Source organism: Hipposideros armiger, unplaced genomic scaffold (genome assembly GCF_001890085.2).
Source record: "Hipposideros armiger isolate ML-2016 unplaced genomic scaffold, ASM189008v1 scaffold_155, whole genome shotgun sequence".
Lineage (NCBI taxonomy): Eukaryota > Metazoa > Chordata > Mammalia > Chiroptera > Hipposideridae > Hipposideros > Hipposideros armiger.
Genome location: NW_017731505.1, coordinates 244573 through 267707, shown reverse-complemented (window position 1 = coordinate 267707; position 23135 = coordinate 244573). Strand labels below are relative to the sequence as shown.

Genomic DNA, 23135 nt, shown 5'->3' with positions numbered 1-23135 from the left:
TTTCCCCCCAGGCCAGCGTGTATCTGTTAGCGCTTCATGCAGAGGAAAGAGGGTTCTGGCTTGAGACTGAAGAGAAACAGGCATGATGAATGGGTTCCAGGAGCCCTGGACTCTGATGCCACCATCTTTGTCTCAGCAAAGCTCGTAACTGGATTTGGGCCTTTAGGCCAGTCACTTATTTACCTTGTCCTCATTTATCAAATGTGAGCAATACCAGCTCTGTGCTCTGCTTACTTTCAAGGATGGGGGAAAAGGGATAAAGAAGTATGGACGGGCCTTGAATACTGTTACATAGTTAATGCACTGATAGCAGATGTGACCACGTGCTAAGAGCCAAGGCTACGTAGCAAAGTTCACATTCACACGGGAAGTGAAAGTGAATTGCTTCACTTTCTATCATGTGACAGCTGTGGGATGCTGATCGAATCACTGAGCCTCTGTTTCCTCCTGTGTGAGATGGGGATAATGATAGCTCTCATGTATTGATCACTTCCAACGTGTCTGACTCATTCCAAGCCCTACATCATTATCCTTATCTTACAGTTATATAGCTTGTCAGTGTTAGAATCGGGACTGGCGACATACTTTGTGAAACCAGCACCCTTCCTCAAAAATGACTGGAATTCCAAGATGGTGGCAGCAGAGCATTAAACCAAGCATGGGGCCATCCTAAGTGCAGCCCCTATGCAACTACACAGATTGCACACCCGTGAAGCTGGCCCTGGGCAGTCTGACTCCAGAGTCTTCTATCTTAACATCTGTGCTATGATGTCAATCTCCTAAGGTTGTTGTGAGGTTGGAAGTGAGACTGATGCATTCTTAGCAGAGGGAACAGCATGAATAAGGGTCTGGAAGTAGAGGCATAGAGGGAAATATGCATAAGGAATGATAAACCCTTGTGGCTACAGCTTTGGTTACTTGGGGAAAGCAGAAGTGTGCTGGTGGTAGATAGTACTGGTTCCAAACGGTGGCACTCGGAAGGCCAACCAGAGGCCCTTGTACTTTCTGTTGCTGGTGGTGGGGAGAGCTGGAAGGTTTGAAAGCAGGGGGCGATGGAGACCCAGGTCCGGGGGCACTGTGGACTAGGGCAGGGCAGACTAAGGCAAGAGCAGTCCCTAGAGGAGTCAAAGTGAGTCAAAAGGATGAGTTTTGGTTACAATCGGAGTACAGGGGAGGGAAAAAAAGGAAAAGCTGCTGATGTCTGATGGCCTGGCCTTTTGTTGTGGGGACATCAAGCCTGTCTTGAGGTGTCATCACATATACAAACTGTATTTGAGCACACAGCAAACAGAATACATTTCTTCAGGAAGCAGAAACTCTTTGAGAAGAAAAATTCCATTTGACTTCCTAAAAAGAACAGCTGTTACTGGCTATAAACTCAGTCATTTTTCCATTTGGGTCTTTCCCCTCAGATATTTCCTTCTGATTTTCAGAGGCCTTTTTTCAGGCTTCCCCCATCCACTACCCCCGATGATTATATTTCTTGCATATGATTATATCATGTAATAATAATTGTAAATTTCAGAGGAAACTGCAATGAAAACAAAACAAAACCAGAAAAAGAAAAAAAATCCTCCAGATCTCTCCAGATTCTTCTCTCAAGCTTGGTGGGGGCCCAAGGAGTGGGACTTCGGATGAGTTAGGTAACCTGGTTCCTTTCTTTAAAGTTGGGGGAACAATATTAGCTCTTACCTCAGCCCTTCCATGTTACCGTGTTCTGAAGAAGACATGAGAAATGCTTAGACTAGTCCCTGGTAATGAACAGGTCACAAAGGTCAACTATCACCCTCTCCAGATTTTCTACAGTGATCCTGAATGACATTTAAGATCAGAAACGCCTATATAAAGTTATCATATTATCATTATTACATATTTATCCCCGTTGGGGAAAGAAGGTGCCATCTGCTGACACTATAGTCATGAGGCTGGGTTAAGCCTCACTCAATGCCCTGGGAGCCTAGAAAGAAGGTACCGTGGGTCCCTCCTTCCCCATGGGCTCCTAACAAAGAGTCTATCGGATGGATGGGACACCTGAGTTGAGCAAGGTCACAGGGGATAGGGGAAACAGACCCCCCCATCCCCACCTGTTTGGGGAGAGGAGCTCCCTGGAATAATGATAGTTCCTCTATTTTTCATGATTCAGGACTGGAACCCTGATGCCCCAGTATAGTTCTTTGGTAAACATTCAACAGGTACTGCTGAATCAAGGCTCATGTTGCTCTGAGCTGGAGACACAAAGAGAAATAAGACCCGGGCCCACAGCAGGGACAAGCGTCACAGCAGAACATTTTCCAAGGCATGGTGAGGGGGGCTGGATTTCATTCTGCCCCAGGGAGCCAAAGCTTCACACAGTAGGTCACCATTCAAGCAAAATCTGTAAAATGGCTGAGAGACGAGAAATGTTCTGGAGTGATGGAAACGGTCTGTATCTCGATTGGGATGGTGGTTATCCCGGTGTATGCGGTTGTCAACACTCATCGAATGTAACTTAAAATGAATGCATTTTATTTTATGTAAATCAAACATCAGTCAAGTTGATTATAAAAAGAGTCTACAAGGGTGGGTCCATGTTGTCATGTCAGCACACTGCCTGGCACTTAGTGGACGCTCAGTGATTCCCTGATGATTGGCGGACCAGCTCCAAGCCTCACAGGCCTGTTTATCATGTCAGAGGCTCCCATCTGCTCTTGGAGTTCTTGTCTACAATCTGCTGCACTGAGCTCTCAGCCACCTCCCCTGACACCACTTGGTTCTAGTCTTTCTCCCCCTTGCCTCCTTCCCCTCCCCCTCTCTCCTCTGCCTGGGGACTCAGCTGGGGCAGGGCTGGCAGGAGTCCCTGGGGGGAGAACTGCGAGTGAAAGACCTGAGACTTACTAACGCCTCTGTGTGTGTGTGTGTGTGTGTGTGTATTTGAGTGGCTCTGGATGGACAGACAGCTGAAGTAGTGATCAATCTGTGAAAAGGTCTAGGTCCCCCCCACCTCAGGTAGATAAAAATACAGGAGACCCAGTCAAATTGAAATTTCAGATAAATAATGAATATTTTTTAAATGTAAATATGTCTCAAATATTGCATGACATAACTTATACTTGAAAGCTATTTACTCTTTATCTAAAGTTCCAATTTAACTGGGCGTTCTGCATTTTGATTGGCTAAATCTAGCAACCCCACTGGGGTGTGATGGAAATGTTGGACGAGGGGAGAGAAGATATCATTCCTCTAAGCCAGCCCGTGGCATTCTCAGGGCAACAAGCATGGCCCACCCTACACAACTCTTCAGCAGGGGCACCAGAAGCAATGCCAATAATGGCAGTGATGGCAGGGCTTGTATGGCAGGCGTGTGAGGTTTCTCTGCTCTGCTTCCACGGAGGTGATTATCTGGGAAACCAGCAGTCAGCAAATGGGGGAAGGGAACAGGGACTGTGGATATGCTGCCGTCCCTCCCCCACCCCCACTTCCTCTGTGTGACTCCTCATCTCCCATGCTATGAGGCCACACAGGATAGCCAGGTGGGAGTAACCGGGGGTCATGGGCATGCATGAGAGGCTGAGAAGGCAGGCAAGATGCCACTCCTGCCCCTCCCCCTGGCATCATCTGTTTTCCAGGCTTCCGCCATCCACTACCCACATGGACCCTTCCCATGTCAGCGCCCCCACTGCAGGGCCCCACTGACCCTTAACTCTCTAGGTAGGCAGAGGGGAAGTCAATGGAAAGTTACTTTCAAATAAACGGAGGGACGGATAGATGATGAAACCCCAGGAAACCAAAGCTCCTCCCCTGCCGGGGGCCCCAGGCCAGAAGCCAACCTGCTGGGGTTGGGATCCATTTCTGGCCTTACTACATGCCCAGAGCCCATGGGGAAGTCACTTACCATGTGTCTCATTTCTTCACTTATAGATGGGATGCCAGCTGTCCTATCACACCCTTACAGGGCTGTCAGGGGGCAAGAATGAGCTAGCAGATATAAAACAATGGCAACCTTTTATAATGAAGTACCTGTACCAATGTACACTTTTACAGTGGTTCAACTTGGCCACGGGTTCTTCTACTTAAACAAATCCAGTACATGAATATTCAGACACATACATACATCATTACATGATTCTAGGAGCAGCTTCTCTACATTACGGACAATGGGATTCAATTCACTAAAATGTAATGTGCTCACATTTTACAGGAAAACCTTCAACGCACAGCTGCTCTGGTTAAGGACGGCTCTTCTTAACTGGGCCTGTAGTGGGCTGGCTGACTAACCTCTGCGTGCTTCAGTTGTATTCTAGAAAGGAGACCTGCTGTGGCCCTGTCTACAGTCAGTTTGATTTCGGATTATAATATAAAAGCCATAGTCTTCACAGTAACTCTCCTCCTCTGTCCCTTTAAGAGCGCAAGTTCTTTCAATTGCAGATTTAGCAGGAAGTGCTGCTAGTCTGTCTTGGTTGTATGTTTCACTTCCTTTCAAAGGTGTTTTCTTACCAAGTCCTATTTCTATTTCTTTCAAAGGCATAATCAACTGCCTTTGTGTTGGTTTTATGAAATTTCTTGGGCAGGAAAATATACAAATAATATATGTATATTTTTATTTTTAATAGACTTTTTTTTTCTAGCAGTTTTAGGTTCACAGCAAAATTGAGTGGATGGTACAGAGATTTCCCATATAGAACCCCTGTTCCCACACAATCATAGCTTCCCCCATTATCAACACAAATATTTTAAAATATATACTAGATGAAAATAGAACATAAAAATTATATTTAAGGTATTTTAAAATATAAAAGTAATACATGCTTCTGGTAAAATGTAAATGGTAGAGGATTCTCCATTCCTCTTCCCCAGAGGGAACCTCTATTAATACTTCTTAAAATTCCCTTCTGGAAATTGTCTCTATACACTTCACTTTTTTATTACACAGAGGGGCATTATACAATATTTATGAAGTTCTCTTTTTTTCCACATAAGAGTATACTTTGGACGCCCTTCCAGGCATCATGAAAAAATCTACCTCAGTCTTTTTCTAACGGCTGCCTGATATTCATTTCATTGTTTGTTCTTAACTAATCTCCTAGTTAATATACACTTAGGTTGATTCTAGCTTTTCCTGTTATGCACAATGCTATGTGTATAAAAGATATATACGTATGTGTACGTAAATGGAGACACATACCTTTGTGTAACTGTCAAAGGGTTTCAGAATGGGCCTACCCAAGTTGTCCCACTTTGGCCTGTGAATTATTTTAAACTAAAGGCAATTGAGACCCTGTAGGCTCACGAGAAACTTTCACCTCTCCCTTAAAGAATTGAAATTAGTGGCCTTGTCCACAATAAGAGTTATTGCCAGAGATAACTTTTTATGACCTCTCCACAGGGCAGGGCAACCTTCTAATTACTGAACATCTGCTCTTCTTAACATCCCACAATAATCGTCCTCCCCTCCGAAGCGCCCGGGGTGCCTTACCTCATCCTTAGCTCAGAATGTCCCATATACCTCAGTTACCCTTTCTGTCTCTGAACCGCTCACGTATGTGGGGTTCCTACATGTATGTATGTAATTAAACTAGGTATTTTCGTTTGTTAATCTGTCTCGTGCAGATTTAATTATTAGACCAGATGAAAGACCTTGAACGGTAGAAGAAAGTTTCTTCCTCCCCCACAGTGTCCAGGTATGGCTGTAGAAAACAATTCTAGCAGTGGAGCCACTGGATCAAACTGGAAATGTTGTTTTACTTGTGAGAGTCACTGGTACCTCTGAAAAGTCTACACCAATTTTCACTCCCGACAAGGGCATATGAGAGCTGCTTTCGTTCTTCTTTTTCTTCATTCTGGCCAACCTCAAGACATTGCTCAGCCTTCTCATTTTTGTCAGTCTGAACAGGGCCGAGAGGGCCTCCTTGTGTGATCTGCACTTGACAGCCTACTGTCCAGGGGGATCTTCCTGCATGAATCCCAGCTCAGTGAGGAGGGGCTGAGAGGCCAGACGTTGGAACCAGATGGGGCTGGATGCAATCCCAGCTCAGCCGCCTGCCAACTGTGACCTCTGGGGCCTTGGTTTTTCCATCTGTAAAATGAGCATCCTAAGACGAAGTTCATGGGGCTGTGGAGAGGATCCAGCACAGCCAAACGAAGTGGCTAGCACTATAAATGTTCGTGTTTCCCAACAAAGCAAAGGCAAACAAACAAATGTATGTGTAATGATTTCGACTGACCTCATCAAAGGCTGATTAACAGCTTCTGAGATTCCACTTGCGTACTTGCCCGCCCCTGCTTGAGAGAGGAAAATGCAAATAAGATGCTGAACACTAAAACATAAACTGGTACATTAAACGGTTGGTCTTACTAGCTGAGCAACCCTGGGCATGTTACATCTCCAAGCCCCAGTTTCCTCCTATTCACTATACCTACCCAACCAGGTCGTTAGGGGAGTTGAAAAGCACCCAGGGCAGTGCCTGGCTCCGGCAAGCACTCCATAGATGATCCTTACTGTTGTTATTCTTCGCCACGGATCCCCCCAACTGCTCAGCCCACAGCCCCTAGCAGGACAGGTGGAAAGTAGAGTCTTCTCAACTAACCCATGATTCTCAAACACCTGCTGGGTACAAGGCTAGTCCAAGAGCCTTCGAGACTATAAACACTGCAGTGTTGACAGGGTACTGGTAGAAGGACATCCCCCAACTAGCTGGTCTGCCCTTTGACACAGAATTAACCCTACCAGACCTGAGGCCCTGAACCTAACTGTCCCCTATACCTGGGCTCCTGAGCATTAAAGATAAAAAACCCACATGATATAGAAAAATGTTAGTTACATGCAAACAAGTGGTTAGAATAAGATGGAACTTGGAGACATCGTAGAAAATAGGTCTACCTTTCATCTAGCGCCGATATTCCACCTTTGTGTGCCAATCCACCCAGCAGGATGAGCCTTGTTTCACACAGAGGTACTTCTTGCAAAGTGAGCACCAGATGTTGCTCTTCACCTTCTTGCATGGATTGTCTTTGTAAGGCACTCCAGGATTTTGCTTGTTGTACCTGGAGTGCTTTTCCATGCACACAACACAGATATGATTAGATAAGATATGATTAGAAATTACCGAAAAATCGGTACAGCGGTCTGGTAGGGTTAAATCCACAGCAAAGAGGTTGAGCGAACAGCCCCCATCACCCCATTCTCTAGCATTTCATAAGAAAAGGTCCTCATGGGTCTACCTTGTGAAAATATATCTACCATGTTTTCTTTTTAAATGTTCTCCTTGGGAAGAAGAAAGCACTCTGAATACTGTGGTGTTGCTCAAGTGACAGTTAACTTATTAGTCAGTGGAGATGGTGCAGACATGCTTTCTCCGTGTCCTTCAGTGCCATACGGAATCTCATTTGGGTTTGTGCATGTGGGAGGCTAATTCACCTCCACTGAGGTAAGAAGTAACCCCACCACTACTGAGTGCTATGAACTCAATGTCTGTATCTCCCCCAAATTCATACAAGGTCTGACAATTAAGTTCAGGAGCTTGTTTCAACGATGTTGCTACCCTTTTTTTGACATGAGGGATTATTCATTAAGAGTTTGTAGCAACTGGACAGTGAACCAAGGTTACTATTTGGAAGTGCTGAAAAGGCTGTGTGAAAAAGTTAGACGACTTGAACTTTTCTCCAACAGTTCATGGCTCTTGCATCACGACAATGCACCAGCTCACACGGCACTGTCTGTGAGGGAGTTTTTAGCCAGTAAACAAATAACTGTACTGGAACACCCTCCCTACTCATGTGATCTGGCCCCCAACGACTTCTTTCTTTACCCGAGGATAAAGGAAATATTGAAAGGAAGACATTTGGATGACATTCAGGGTATCAAGGGCAATACAACGACAGCTCTGATGGCCATTCCAGAAAAAGCACTCCAAAATTGCTTTGAGGGGTGAACTAGGCACTCGCATAGGTGCATAGTTTACCAAGGGGAGTGCTTTGAAGGTAACCATAGTGATATTCAGCAATGAGGCATGTAGCACTTTTATTAGGATCACTTCGCGAACTTAATTGTCAGACCTTTTATGTTGGACACTGTCCTTGTTCTTAGTAAGTGCACACCAAGTGTCTGGGGGTAAAAAGGTGTCATGTTCACAACAAACTCTCAAAGGGTTTAGAGGATTAGATTGATAGATAGAGGATGATAAAACAAATGTGGTAAAATATTAACAATTGATGCATCTAGGTGAAGAGTATACAGGGATTCTTCATTGTATTTTTGCAGCTTTTCTTTAAGCCACCTCCTTATCATGAACAATCAGGTGTGGTCCAAGGGGCCCCCCAAGAGTAACAAAGACACTCCAACCACTTGGGAAGTTCCAAGGGCTTAGAGGCTATCTCCCAGGAACCAGGGACCAAGGCCAGCCACATTCTCTATTACACAAAACCAGATCTGTATTCCAGCTGAAAAAGTAAGGCATTTGTGCAAACATAGCCATAGAGTACAAAATATAAAACTCAGACATTAAAATACCTCCTCCTGGCCCAAACTAAAATTATGCCCTTGTCTATACATAGAAAATAGATAAAAAGATTTAAGTTTAAATGTATGCTCACTCTTTGTGCAAAGTACTAAAAGTAGTAAAAAAAAAAAAGGGGGGTGGGGGGTGGGGTGGGCAGACAATACGTCGTGGAATCCGTTTTCATGAATGAGTGAATTTAGGACTTTGGAAGCCAAGCATGCAGGTTCATATCTGATGCTCGGGTGATAAAAACTAACAAAACACACCACCATCACCAGCACTGCCACTGCCACAACTAAACCAGGTATGTTCTTGCTTCCTTAGCATGGGGAACAATTCCAATCACCCCAAATCATCCCCTAGTTAGTTCTAGTACTGCCCTTCGATGACTGAGTTTCTAAGTGACTGAATTTGGCTCCTTCTCATCCTAAACATATACTTTTCCTTCTGAAGTAGGATGGTCTGAGCTCTGGCACCTAAAATCACGACAAAAGGACTATGGGCCCCACAGTCAGAAGTAAGGAGTTCTGTGTGTGGGCTTGGCTCTAACCAGCTGAATATCAGGCAGGTCACTTAACCTCTCTGTGCTGAGTTTCATCCTCCATGAAATATCAATACCAACACGAAGCTCCTCCATCTGCATAAGGGAGCTTGAAGGATTATAGGACACAGAAGATGAGAAAACGCATTGACAAAGTTCACAGACACCAGATAAATATGAGTTGTGTTACATAAGGACTTACTAAAGCCCAAAATGTAAGGTGACACCTATAAGCTGGTCTTTTTTTTTTTTTAACTGTTGTCCAATTTACTGGTTCCTCTGAACTGGCGCCTAAACCCCATTTAGGTGATCTGCTGGTAGAGACTGTGGAATTTAGGCCATGCAGAGAACACGCAGAGGGAAATGGTAAATTGAATTTCCAAAGCAGTGATTCAGTGGTTTATCCAGTCCATTGATAGTCATGCCATATCTTCCATTCTCTCTCAGAAACCCTGAGAGTGACTCACTCTAAAATGAGAGACCCCGCCCATAGATAGACTGGGGTCCATAGACATCCCAGAAGTCTTTGGAGGGAATCCACAGAGTCCATGAAATTAGAAAGGAAAAAATTACATCTTTATTTTCATTAACCTCCAACTGAGCACTAGTATCTCCTTCAGGTATGCATGTAGGCAAATCACTTGGTCAGCACAGGCTTCTATAACAAAATACCATCAACTGAGCAGTTTAAACAATAGACATTGATTCTCACGGTTCTGGAGGCTGGAAGGTCCAAGTTCAATGTGCCAGCAGATCTGGTCCCTGGAGAGAACTCCCTTCCTGATTTATAGACAGCCACTTTCATTTCGAAAAACATTCAGTCCATAACAGCAAGGCACCTCTGTAATATTAGCAGTTCTGTGATTGTGTCAACAATAGAAATCAGATATTTTATATGTTGATGTGTTACAGATATCTACACACTGATCACTATTTTGAATTTATGCTGGGTAGGAGACCTGCTATTAGATTGTGTTATTTAAGGCACAGAGAGGCACGTATATTATTACTGTTGAAAACTCTTTTGGTAACTATATGGAAGTAGAGTTGCTTTCACTCATGATCCTGAGTTTTTATTTTATGCATTTACACAATTCGGAGAAATGGTCTATGGGCTTCATCAAATTGCCAAGGCAAAAAAAGAGTTCAGAACACAGACTCTCACTCCACCCGACTCCCCTCCCACCTCCTCATATCTAGACACTAGGGTGTAAGGAGGTGGGACTGTGCTTACTTTTCTTTCTTTTATCTTTTTCTGGGGTTTCTGTGGGGTTTTTTGCATTTTTTATTGAGGTAAAATTCACGTAACATAAAATGAACCATTTTAAAGTGAACAATTCAGTGGCATTTAGCAGAGTTACAAGGCTATGCAACCACCACCTCTATTTAGTTCCCATTTTCATCTCCCTGAAATGCAACCCTGTACCTCTTATGTAGCCATTCCCTTTCCTCCCTCCCCACAGCTCCTGAAAACCTCTCCTCTTCTCTCTGTCCCTATGGATTTGCCTGTGTTGGACATTTCACGTACATGGAATCATACAATAATTGGTCTTTTGTGTCTGCCTTCTTTCACTGAGCATGTTTTCAAGGTTCTCTCATGTCATAGCATGTGTCAGTGCTTGGTTCTTTTTCATAGCTGAATACTGTTCCATCATGGATAGACCACAATTTGTCCATTCATCCATTGATGGACATTAGGATTGTTTCCAGTTTGGGGCTACTGGAATAGTGTTGCTATGAACAAGTGTACAAATATTCATTTGTTTGAATACCTGCGTTTGATTCTTTAGGGGATTTAGTCGGGAGTAAAATTCCTGGGTCATTTGGTAATTCAGTGTTTACCTTTTTTAAGAATATGATTAACTTTTAAATCTTTAGTTGTTGACTCTATTCACTAAAGTGAGATTTGGTAATTGTAGCATCTACGGATCTCAATTGTCTATATCTTTACCAGACACTTGAGTCCTGGCTGTAAATCGCATAGCATGAAACTGGAACTCCTGTCCTTTTCTTGGTGCTTTCATTTGCCCTGTGTTTGGCCTTTGTGTGAGAGGATGACATCCTCCTCCTCTTGCTTTGGTGGAAATAATGTCTATGGAATTCTTCCCCTGGGAAAGCCCCTGCGAACGCAGGCAACAGAGAGAATTGGGGAAGTGGACACAGGTGCTGGTAAAGGCTTACTCCTTCATTGGCCTTGGTACATGCCAGTCAATTCAGATGCGTAAGTGAGCTGAGAGTTGCAGGCACCCTTCGGACAGGAAGAAAATCTGGCAGGCAGGAGGGAAAGAGCACCAGTGTGCGCACATGGCACAGGCCCCAGGGAAAGGTAATGACTCCCCAAGGTCACTAGCTCCAAGGCCAGCTAGGCTCAGATTGAAGCTGAGCAGAGGGCGAAAAGGCTGAAGCATCCTGTGCACACACTCAGACCCTTCCACACTTGGGCAGCACAGGTAGGGATGATCAGAGAGGGCATTCTAGGCAGAGGAAGAGGCACCCGAGGAGATGGGCCCATTCCTGGGGCATAGGAGAAGCCAGGGACACTGGGCGCACAGAGGAAATGCAAACAACAGGGGTAGGTCTGGCTTCATAACTTGGGGACACAGTGTAAAATGAAACCGCGGGGCCCTTAGTTCAAAATTATTCTGAATTTCAAGATGGCAGCAGCTGAGCATTAAGCCAAGTACAGGGCTTTGTGAATAGGGGGCTTTGTGCGACTGCACAGGTAGCAGGCCCATGAAACCAGCCTTGAAGAGGGGGAAATCATCAGGCTCAGTCAAGAAGGTTGATTTGGGCCTAAGTGAGGTGTCACCTCAAATTTGACCGGTTGTCTATTGCACAGCTGCACTTCATTTTCCTCACCATAAAGCCACTTACCACCTTTTAATGATGATCTGGGAACTATATTCCATAAAAAAAAAAGTTTTGACATCCACAGAAGCACATTAAAATAGATGAACACTTATTACTTGCTGCTGATAATTCTGCTTCACAATGGAATAAAATGTTTATTGTTTTTAACACAGAAGGCTGTTGAAAGCATGTAATACCTCCCCTTTCAATATGTTTTTTAACCTGCTAAGTTTTTTAAACTCTTATAATATGAATGACTGCTGGGAAAAATATTAAAGCAGTGAAAAGCTGTGTGAAACTACCAATGTTCTAGATCAGGGGTCGGCAATCTGCGGCTCGCAAGCCACAGGCAGCTCTTTGGGTACGTTCCATCTCAAAAGCTTGCCAACCCCTGAAAGAACCAATCCTGTCCCTCAGAACAATTTCAAAATTATTCAAGAGCCATAAATATATGTTTACAAATAAGGAAAATTTAAAGAAATATTATAAATGAAACTATGATAGTTTTGTTTTCATTTTCAATTTTACTTTGGAGCGACATACATGTACGTACCCAAAGAGCCACATGTGGCTCGCGAGCCACAGTTTGCCAACCCCTGGTGGCTCTTCCGTCTCAAAAGTTTGCCGACCCCTGGTCTAGATAAACAATTCCCTTTATGGTGAGTGCATTGGGGAATGTAGACGGAGGGGAACAGAGCAGACTGAATTTCTGTAATGAAATAATTTGAAAATTGAAGCAGGCAGATTTTTAATTTATATGATCTATGACTACAATGTCTATGTTTAACAGTTTTTAATGGTGGAAAAGTTAGATGGTTCATTGAGATGAAATATAACTTTACCCTTACCTGGCCTATGGAACAAAGTCTAAATGCCTTAGCTTACGGTTCCAGAAAAGTATTGTATTTAAATGAGGCAGCTTCTGAGTCAGCCAGTCTGAGTTCAAACCCTGCCTCTGGCTTTCACTATGTGATTTGGGGTAAATTATTTAATGTCTCCAGGATTCCCATATCTGCCATGGAGAAAAGTAACAGTGCCTCGCTCATAGGATTACATGAGGAGTTAAGGAGATACTGCCTGGGAAGCTTCTCGGCTAATAGTAAGCATTCAAAAAATGTTTGCTACTATTAAGGCCATTATTATGGTTATGATTGATATTATTATTATTATTATTATTATACAATCTGGCCCCTGCCTGCCTCTCAACATTATTTCCGTGACTTTCTCTCATTCTGCGCAAGCCCCAGCCAACTACGCTACTCAGAACCCCCTGCATATACTGGAAGGCTCTCTGCCTTCTGGTTGTTGCCCTGGCTGTGTGTAGGCTGAGTAACCACTTGGAGGGGATGTTGTCGAGGCGAATTCAAGCCACAGAAGGGAACTGGGTTCAGTGAAATCCCCCTTGAAAGTTCCTTTTGGCCCTAAGATTCCATCGGACCAACAAAATGGACAAGAAATGTAGCAGCACAACATTCAACACTCTCGAGAGTGTTCTTAGGCTCTTCTCTGCTTTCCTGTCATCCTCCACTCATTTTTAGCACACTAGCTGAGGGAGCTTTCTCTTTCATCGCTCTGAGCCAAACGGGGAACGGCCACAGGAGGAAATCCTGGAGAAGACATTTCAGCTAAATGTAAGGCAGATATGGGCTGCAATGGAAGGACATACTTAGACTTGGTAGATAGGCCTGGCTGTTTGATTTTGAACACGTTGCTTACATTCTCTGAGCCTCTGTTTCTTCAGCACTAAAATGGGGCTGTTCGTCCTTGCTGAAGAGGGTGAGAATGAATCAGATATTGTCTACAGATCGTCCACTAAATAGCGTTTCCTTCCTTCTCCTTTCCTCTCCCTGCCATGAAGGGGGGACTCAGGCTTTGTCTTTAAGGGGTTTAGATGAGCAGATGGAGATTGTGGGGTCACCGGGGAAAGCGGGTGGAAGGCAGGTGGGGGCAGATGGTAGGAGGCCCTGAAACACAGACAAAGGGACCTGGGTTTGAGAAAGCAGAGTTGGGAGGCTGGCTGTTGTCACGGCCCCTCTCTTCCTCTTCTGCCTTCTCTTCTGGCCAGTACTCCGCACAAAATGTAAAGGTTAAAAGGAACAGGACTCATTTCCATGAACTCAGATTTCAGTGGCTGTTTCCCCAGCATTGAAAAGAGCTACAAATTAGCCCAGGCCACCCTGGAAAGCAAAATAAAATACAACCTCCCCGGACAGGGACAGCGCTTCCTGGTTCCACCCGCACCAGCTTAAAGGAGGGCCGCCCTCCAGTGCCTGCTCTCTCGGCACATTTTTCACGGGGCGCTGTGGCCCACGGGGTGAGGAAAGCATAGTAGGTATCGGTGGGCTCTTTACTGGTCTCTCACTGGAGAGCCCCGGCAGCTTGAAGTTCTTTTGCACCTCTAAGCCTCTGTCTTTTCAACTGGGATTGAAAGCCCCCTCCATGGTGGTTGTGCCCAGCACAAGCTAACCACTTATAAATGGTAGCTTCCACGAGGCAGGCATTATCCCTGACATCTGAAACATTAGTACTGAAAGAATTTAATTATGTGAAGAAAAAAGCGAGGTGGCTAGGGTAACAGGTTCAGAGTGGGGTGGAGCTGGGTTCAAGGACCTTCCCCACTTAAGTCAGTTCAATGCCACACCATGGCTGTTTACTGAGCAAACTACTGTACTGTCTACCAGCCACTGTAGGAAACACAGCAGCCTGCCTCACTCTTTCTGGTGATTCTCAGGCATGGCCTCCGGTAGTGTAAGTGAAGGCTTTTCTGTACCCCTTAGCGTAAATAATACAGAGTGGCTACTGGCCAAGTTACCACAACAATGCTCTCTAAGCCTCAGTTTCTCCAACTGTTAACCTCTCCTCATGAAGAAGGGGTAGGCATGAAAGGCAAAGAAAACTGCAAAACACCCATTACAATGCCTGACTCTTAGAAGGCATCAACCAATGGCAGTTTCTCATTTGCTGAAAAACTAGCAAACGATCTCATTTTCACTAGTGCTTTATGAGACATAGCTAATATCAAAACATCTTGAAATTTTAGTGAATGCCAAACACTAAAATATTATTTTTTATTTTTCTCAACCTTTTTCCCAATGAATAATAATACCACCACCAAGTGTTAACTGTCATGCGCAGTCCTAAGCATTTAGGTCCCCAAACAACCCTGTGAGGTTAAGTACTGAAATTATTCCATTTTACAGATGAGAAAAGGCAGGCACAGAAAAATCAACATGGCCAGGGTCACACAGCTCTTAAGAATATTCCTTTAGTTTGCATTTTCTTTCATCTGCCGGTGTTACCCTCTTTTCATTCTCTCTAGGTCCCTGACAAGCGGGTGAGACAAACCCAATACAGGAGGCCTCCCTTTCTCCCCCTTCCTCTCTATCTACCAAGGCTGCTTGTTATCAAACTAGAAAGCCTCCAGGCAGTTACAGATTTCCACTCCTCCATCTCCTCTAGAGACAGTGTTTCCTGTTTTCTCAGCAAGGCCTAACCCTTTCTAAGGCCAAGGCCTTGAGAAGAAGCCCCGAGCTGTCATCAGGGCACATGGGGGAGGAAAGAAGATTCTTCACAGCAGCGGGGTGAGGGGGAATCGAGTCCCAGAACCTACAGAAATGGTGTCGGGACACTGCATCTGCCTGCCGAACCCGGCCAAAAGACGCACCCGGCATCATCTTTTGAGTTTTCACAAGAAAGCGGACTCTCTTCAGACCAGCCAACTAGGGGAGAACCAGGGGGACCTGTAACCAGAGCGGTGACATCCAGTGCCTGCACAGCAAGGCCCAGTGCCCCCAGTGGGAGAGCGCGAACTGGGGAACCAGATGGTCAGCTGCCCCTCCCCTGTTCCACACTCTACTCCCAGGAAGAAGGAAGTCAAGTGGATGAAGAAATGGGGAAGTCTGAGCGGCCCCTGCAGCGGCTTTTAAGGGGTCTATGTAACAGTTGACTCTGATCCTCAGTGAGACAAAGCCTCTGCCATAAACATGATCAGCAAGGGGTTTCTGGAAACATTTCCTCAGAATGCAGCAAGGGAGGTGTACTGTACGTGCTGTTTTGCATCTCAGAACAATCTCAAGTAGCTCTTTTCCCTTTCCCATGCCCACTGCTCTCCCAGGGTGTGGTATTTGTAACTAGTTTCAGCAGCCAGGGGGCCTTAGTACTGAGTCAGGTGCCATTTTGGAAACTGCTTCTCCCTACCTAAATCTTCGTATTTCCAGATATAGCTTAGAAGCGCACTTCCAAAATGTCTTGTGCTGGAAAGGCTTCCTTCACAATATAGACTTCGATTTCTAAATTTAATCTTCAGAGTTGAGAGATAATGGGATTGCAGTCTGGCATTCAACACGGGCCTCCTTAGCAATCACTTTTATAATTTAGGAAAATAAGGAACATGAAAGTAAAAGAACTTCCTCATTGTCAGGCAGCAAGTCAATAGCAGAGCTTGCACTTATTTTCAAAAGAGGGAGACGTTGGACTCTATAAACTCCAAAAAGATTAACCTCAAACCAGCAAATATTCCAGTTATTTGATTTGGGTGCTCACAAAAATTACAGCGATGCAAAACATATGCATATCACAGTAAAAAAACCTTTTTTTTAAAAAAAAAACCACTTAAGGGTGCTTTATCTCCCACCCAAGTCACCAAGAGCGCTACGGAGGAGACAAAGAGGGCCGGGTGGGGCGAATGTAATTCCATTGGCCTGAAAGCTGAGTCACACGAATCACACCCCTGCAGTGAGCGAGGCCCTCCGGCGAGGGTCACCGCACCCTTGCTTGGAGATGGCTGCATCAGACAAAGCCGGATTCGCAGTAAAGGAATGCCTGTTCCTCTAGGCACCACTCTGGCCCTTAGTTATCCTGCTCCGGTCCCCAAGAGGAGGTTGCGCGGTTGTAAAAATCCATTATGATAAAATAGACATAAAAGGGTAAAGTGCATTATGAAGAACGTATTGGAGGATGGGGTTTTGTTCGTTTTATTTTTCCACCCTCGTTGCGGTTAAGGTGCATTGGTGGTGGACGCAGGGGTGGGGGTGGGGGTGGGGGTGGCAAACGCCAGAGAGGCCAAGAGACTACGTGCCCGACACGCGGTACGAAAGAGTTAAAGGGGCCGGCGGGTGACATCACCTCATTTACATAGGGGCGCGCATATAGCTGCGCCCTCCGCACCCCGCCCGGCACTTCGCGACCGCCACTGAGCAGATCGGATTCTACTCGTTCGCGTTCCTCGCTCGGGTGAGCCACGGGGCCCCTGCCTCCTGTCCTCTGGTCCATCCCTTTCCCACCCGGCGCAGGCTGGCATCCCTAAACACGAGCCCCCATGGCCCTCCCGGGAAAGGCTGCTTTGGGGGACTGGCGGATGCCAAACCCTTCCAGAGTCTGGGTAACGGGGTTTCGGGAGCTGGGCGATTAAAAAAAAATAGCGTTTTGCTATACGCAGCCTCTTGGGAACATCCCCCCCCCCAAGGCATTCTACAGCACCTTTTAGGCGGTGATGAATCTGGAACAGAAAGATCCTTTGTTCCAACTCACACCCACCCAAAGCCCGGAGCTGCAACAATTGCCATTTTCCCTCCAGCCTCGGACGGCTTCGTGGGCTGTATGGGTCCAGGTTTAAGGTGTTGGGGCAGAACTGTGAAATGCTTCAAGTCCTCCTTGCAGGGGAATGTGTGCCGAGGCTGCCTGATGGCCCCTCGCTGCAGAGGAGGAGGATTTGCGGGTGTGGGGGCAGCTCTGTACGGCTGGCTGCATTGTTGCGCGCCAGTGAGGAAGTGGGTAGGGCGGTGGTCCGAGGCGCCGGCAGCAGCTGCCGCCGCCTTTGTGACGAGGAGACAGCCGCACGTTTGCAGGGGAGAGCACCTATAGAAAATGGAAATACTGCAAACGTGGCTTCATTTTTAGAATTTTTACTCGATTTTCTCCTCCTTAAGCTTGAAATGGCTTCACTGTTCTGTACTCCTAGCCAGATTTTAATGTTGAAACGCCGCAAGCAACAACTCACAGCGGTCAATTTCGTGCTTCTGCATGAGTACTAGTCCTCCTGTGAGAGCGATCTTGCCAGTCTGGGCCCCCGCATTTCGAAAGGTTGAAAGGGGGCCCTTTTTTTCTGTAGAAAGAAGTGTCTTTAGCCCGGAAGGAGGCGGAGGTGGGGTTTCAGGCAGGGGCTGCGAGGGGGGAAAGCGCACTTCTGAGCCGGGAGGAACGAGGCTGGGCGGCGTGGCTCTCAACCTCCCTCCTGGCTTTGTATCTGCAGCTTCCTTTGCAACCATGTCTGACAAACCCGATATGGCTGAGATTGAGAAATTCGATAAGTCGAAATTGAAGAAGACAGAAACGCAAGAGAAAAACCCACTGCCTTCAAAAGAAAGTAAGCCCCCCCACTTCTTGAGAAAAGGCTGGGCGGGAGGGGCGGGCGGGTAGATGGGAGGATGGGAGGGGCCAGGGGGAAATGGAGGGGAGTGGGGGAGGGGCCGGCAGCTTTATGATGAATGTGGCCCGGAAAGGTTCATTAAAAATTGTTTGGCAGCCAACAAACCCAGGGCTACAATAATTTAATGATGGTATGTTTAATATGCCATATTAACATGCGTATAGTTGTATCTGTTCAAATACTCTTACTATGTAACGCTTCGTGATGAAATACCTATTGATACTTGTAGAACTTTTACGATTCAGAAACATGTTTTAAATAAAAGCAGTAGATACTAGGCTACACTAAATCCGCCTAACCGGCCCCCTCCACCTTCTTTCTTTCCAATCACAGCGATTGAACAGGAGAAGCAAGCAGGCGAATCGTAATGAGGCACGCACCGCCAATACGCACTGTACATTCCACAAGCATTGCCTTCTTATTTTACTTCTTTTAGCTGTTTAACTTTGTAAGATGCAAAGAGGTTGGATCAAGTTTAAAATGACTGTGCTGCCCCTTTTCACATCAGAACTACTGACAACGCAGGCCGCACCTGCCTCTCCCATCTGCCCGGGCATCTGGCTGGCAGGGAAGGAAAAGAACTTGCATGTTGTTGAAGGCAGAAGCTGGGTGGGACGACAGTGAAATCTAGAGTAAACACCAAGCTGGTCCAAGGTGTCCTGCAGGCTGTAAAACGCAGTTTAATCAGAGTGCCATTTTTTTTTGTTAAAATGATTTTAATTATTGGAATGCACAATTTTTTAAATAATGCAAATAAAAAGTTTTAAAACCTGGTTGGTGTGACTGGTGTCTGGAAGGAGCAAGAGCGGCTTATTCATAGATGAAAACTTTGGGAAAGGGCCTGCCTGTCCTCACTGGGGAGCGATAAATGACAAACATCTGGTAATTGGGGTAAATTCTCTGAAGACAGAAATGGGTTTCACCCGGGATGTGAAAACGGTGTCTATGCTCGGGAATTGTAAGGTCATTTACTTAGGCTGGTTGAATTCCCTAATATGAGTTGAAGGAAAACGTTGCTACAAATAGATTTGCAGTTCTTTTATAGGGTTTGATAGGCTAATGATGAATTGATGGCATCTGATCTAGAAAATGAAGGGGATCGTTCAGAGCCCAATAGTTCAGGTGTCTAATTGAACTTGGTTATTTAGCCAATGACCAGCATTGACAATAGAATGGAAGTCCTGTCGGAAGGAAAATACATTTTTAACAGCTGCATGATGAAAATTCAAGACATGTTTTTCCTTATCTAATGGCTGGTTCCAATTCAGTGTTTAAAATTACTTTTATACAGTAAGTACACTTAAGATAAATGCAGAGGATTTCAAAATTTCATCTTAATTTGAATAAAACTTGGGATTTCAAGGACGCTAGCAGAACAAAGATGAAACTTGGGCTAAGTTTCAATCCAGTAGGATTTCATTGGCTCTGCGCCAGGGCTTGCCTGCCTTGAGTCCCTGATAACGTCTCAATCATTTTAAGTACTGTTTAAGTGGTGGGTAAAAGCTAAACCCTCATTTGGGAGATTTTAATGTGCAGAAAGGGAAAGTATCAGTTATAAGTACAAACAGCATTTAAGAACGGGTCAATGCAAGTGTCCAAGAAGTTAAACTCCCCCTCCCCCCCAAAAAAAAAAACTCATGGAAAAAAACCCTTTTTGAAGGAGAGGGGAGGAGGGCCAATTGTTCATCAAGCCGGTTGATTTTATTTCCTTTGCTCAACACTTATTTTGAGAAATGCACAGGAAACCATTTACCTGTGGTTTACACAGTCAACCACACAAGCAGCTAGAAGCCTTCATCTGCGTGGCGAGGGAAGGGATGTGTACCTGACGTGCCACGGCCCTCTGGGTCCTTGGAGAACAGAGCAGCGGGCACAAAGTCAGCTGGGCCCTGCAGCCCTGCCTTTTCTTTTCCTGCTTGCAAGGAAGGGTGTGGGCAGAAAGAAAATCCCCAAGGCACAAAGATAAACCAAGCCCTGTAAATTTTTGCTGTATGCGCTTTTCAAATGATGCAGAGATGAAATCAGATTTTAAGAAATTCACACAACTTCAGTGTTCCTCAGTTTAAAAATAAAAATGAGCAGTACAGGGGTGCAGGAATGATTCATGAAATCAAGTGATGGAAGAGAAGACCTTTCCTGGGAGGGTAAAGCTAAAATGGAGCAAAAATAAATAAATAAATAAATATATATATATATATATATCTGGTAATGATTGAATTTGGGCTGCTCGGTATGTGGGAAGAGCAAATTCAATTGCTTCTCTACATAGCACACGACACAACTGCAGCACGTGGGGATGGGGGTGGGAGAGGCTATGTTTTAAAATTTTTTCGATGGGGAAGAGAATGCTTTTTCGTCCCAGGAGACAGTCTTCCCAGAAGGCCAGGGGGTATTTATGAATCAGTCTGGGAATGTATACTGCTATTTAGGAGCTTGGAGAGGATGGTCTCTTTCATAGAATGGGGGCCTGAGGTTCGCCATAAGTTGGCCATTAGAATGGGGTATGGGTCCAATTGAAGGCGCCTCCGCCCCCCAGGAGGAAACAGGCCAAGGGAGCTTACATAGGAGCAGAAGGCCACACAGTACAGTCTGGGACTTCTGCAAATTTTGAATTGATCAGGCCGAATAAAGCAAAAACAGGAAGTAAAAGCAGCACACCAAAGGGTCTTAGGGACGGACTCCTTCTAAGTCTCACAAATTCCTCAACCATCGCAGCCACGTTTTCAGTCTTCCAAAGGATAGAATTTTAAAACTACTTTATTTCTTCCAGGAGAACAGCACAGCTGTTGGGCTGTGTGTGCACGGATGGAGTGTATGAGATGGGGACTGAGTGTGTGTATGTGTGTGTGTGTGTGGGGGGGGGTGCAGACACACATGCGAAGTCCTAACTCAAAACGCTCCCCTGTCCAGGGCCTCTCCCTTCCCCGACATTCAGGCATCCTCCCCACACCCTGGGGGTTAGAAATTGTCTCCTTTAAGCTCACCAGGAAGATCCGTTTGTTTCTGTAAAACAAACATCCAACTCCACAAGACACAAAAATGAAACCATTTTCTATTCTTTCTCAATGTATGGGGCCAATTTTGTGCTTACTAGAAAGAACAGTATGTTTTGGAACAAACATTATGGCCGAAACATAAAAATAAAAAATCTCGAGCCTTTCTTAGTTCAGGAATGTAAATTCAAAACATTGTTTCATAACGTTTAAAGCACTTAAGGCTTGATTTACCCTAGTAACACCTTCGCTGTCCTTGCAAGAGAGGAAGAAAAATACCCTCCTCTCAAGCCCAATTTCTCACTTTTAAAAGTGGCTTCCACTGCAATCTAAGAGAATTAAACACACCAATTTGAAGTTCAACTATATTTTATTTGCATGTAATTACAAATTTAAGTCACAGATATACTATGAAGTAAGCTAAGGAGAAAATACATTTCTAAAACCTCTATTTACCTGGCTTATTTTTTTTCCTTGGATACTTGTGTAGCTTTTTATCTCTACTCACACATTGTCGTGCTAGGAATGGTACCATCCCTACTCTTGGCGTCTGAGACTTTGGTGGGCAGGGTATGTGCACTCTATGTTCATACTCGTGTATTCTTCCTTTTAGGTCCAACAGTGCCTTGAATTAATGGACACATGTTAGGGCTTCAATATGCACTTTCCCCCTCTTAATTGATGGAGACTTAACATACTTGTTTTGGGGTACTTTTGAATACGTGAATGTCATTCTAGATAGCACAATTTGAAATATATTTCTACAAACATTTAGAGAGCTTTGAATGCAAATTTGCCAGTGTCTTTGGTTGTGCTAATTCTGAATCAATTCTGATGGTCAACTACCTATTATTGAGCTAGAACAGTGGGTCATTAATTGACTCCACCAATATTTATTGACTGCCCAGTACATGTCCAGTATTTTATTTGCCACAATGATGCAGTTGTAAATAAGAAGACATAATTCCTGCTTTCATGTGTCTTCCCTTGGTTAAAGATGCCCTTTTCACCTGAATCTGAGTGGAAAACGCTAAGAAATTATTCTCGTCCATTTTTAGGGTGAATACAGAACCTAAGTGCTTTGCAATTTTAAATGAGTGTTCAGATCTATTCTTTGCATCAGTGTGGACTTTTTCCCAAATGTATCTATAATGATTACATTCAAATTCCTCCCCAAACTCCAGGGCAAGTGAAATTTGATGCAAGCCAACTGATTCTTTGCACTACAATCAAATATTTTATCAGCGTAGAGAGATGGGGCCTAATGGTCCTTGCCTGTTGGTTATCTTTTGATCACCCTTTATAAGGCATGCCCAAGATTCAGGAATGGACTGAATGTATATTATTTTAAAATCTATCTGTCTTCTAGGATTTGATGATTTAGATGCGGAATTTTCAAAAAAATGCTTGTTATTGCTAAATCCTTACCCTTCCTCTATCAGACTTTCTCCAATTCAACTGTAAGATCGTTGGGGGCAGGAATGGTCACTCAAATTCTGAAATCCCTCAGAGAACATAGCAAAATGACCACCATGTGAGGAGACACATAAGTATGTATAGCAACTTGCTGACTGATGGCTGGGTCACATTTGTTTAGTAGGATTCCACCGTTTTGAGCTTCAGTGAGGGACAAGTTATGTTCATGATCTATTCAAAGCAGTTGGAGCTATTCCTGTCACATTATTGTCAAACCACAGGAAATTATGCCTTTCCTCATTGCCACACTGAGCCTGTAAGTGGCTGATATCCTTTGGCTACACAGGGACTTTGTGAGATAGTGTCTTCCCAATCTAGAAACAAAACTATTTCACAAGATTTTATATATATATATATATATATATATATATATA

At 44.7% G+C, this 23135-nt stretch overlaps 1 protein-coding gene across 1 annotated transcript; it reads left to right on the top strand.

The window, feature by feature from the left end:
* The first annotated feature begins 16988 nt into the window (after positions 1 to 16988).
* TMSB4X (thymosin beta 4 X-linked) lies at positions 16989 to 19062 on the top strand. Its single transcript, XM_019651187.1, has 3 exons — positions 16989 to 17097; positions 18116 to 18229; positions 18626 to 19062. The coding sequence occupies exons 2-3, from the start codon at positions 18130 to 18132 to the stop codon at positions 18658 to 18660; spliced, it is 135 nt and encodes a 44-aa protein (XP_019506732.1). The 5' UTR covers positions 16989 to 17097; positions 18116 to 18129; the 3' UTR covers positions 18661 to 19062.
* The last annotated feature ends 4073 nt before the right edge of the window (positions 19063 to 23135 follow it).

What these genes read in the sequence shown, in the direction of transcription:
- TMSB4X (XM_019651187.1), top strand. Translation starts at nt 18,130, where the DNA reads ATGTCTGACAAACCCGATATGGCTGAGATTGAGAAATTCGATAAGTCG. An exon ending in CCCACTGCCTTCAAAAGAAA is followed by an intron (nt 18,230 to 18,625) that starts GTAAGCCCCCCC and finishes TTCCAATCACAG; the next exon opens with CGATTGAACAGGAGAAGCAA.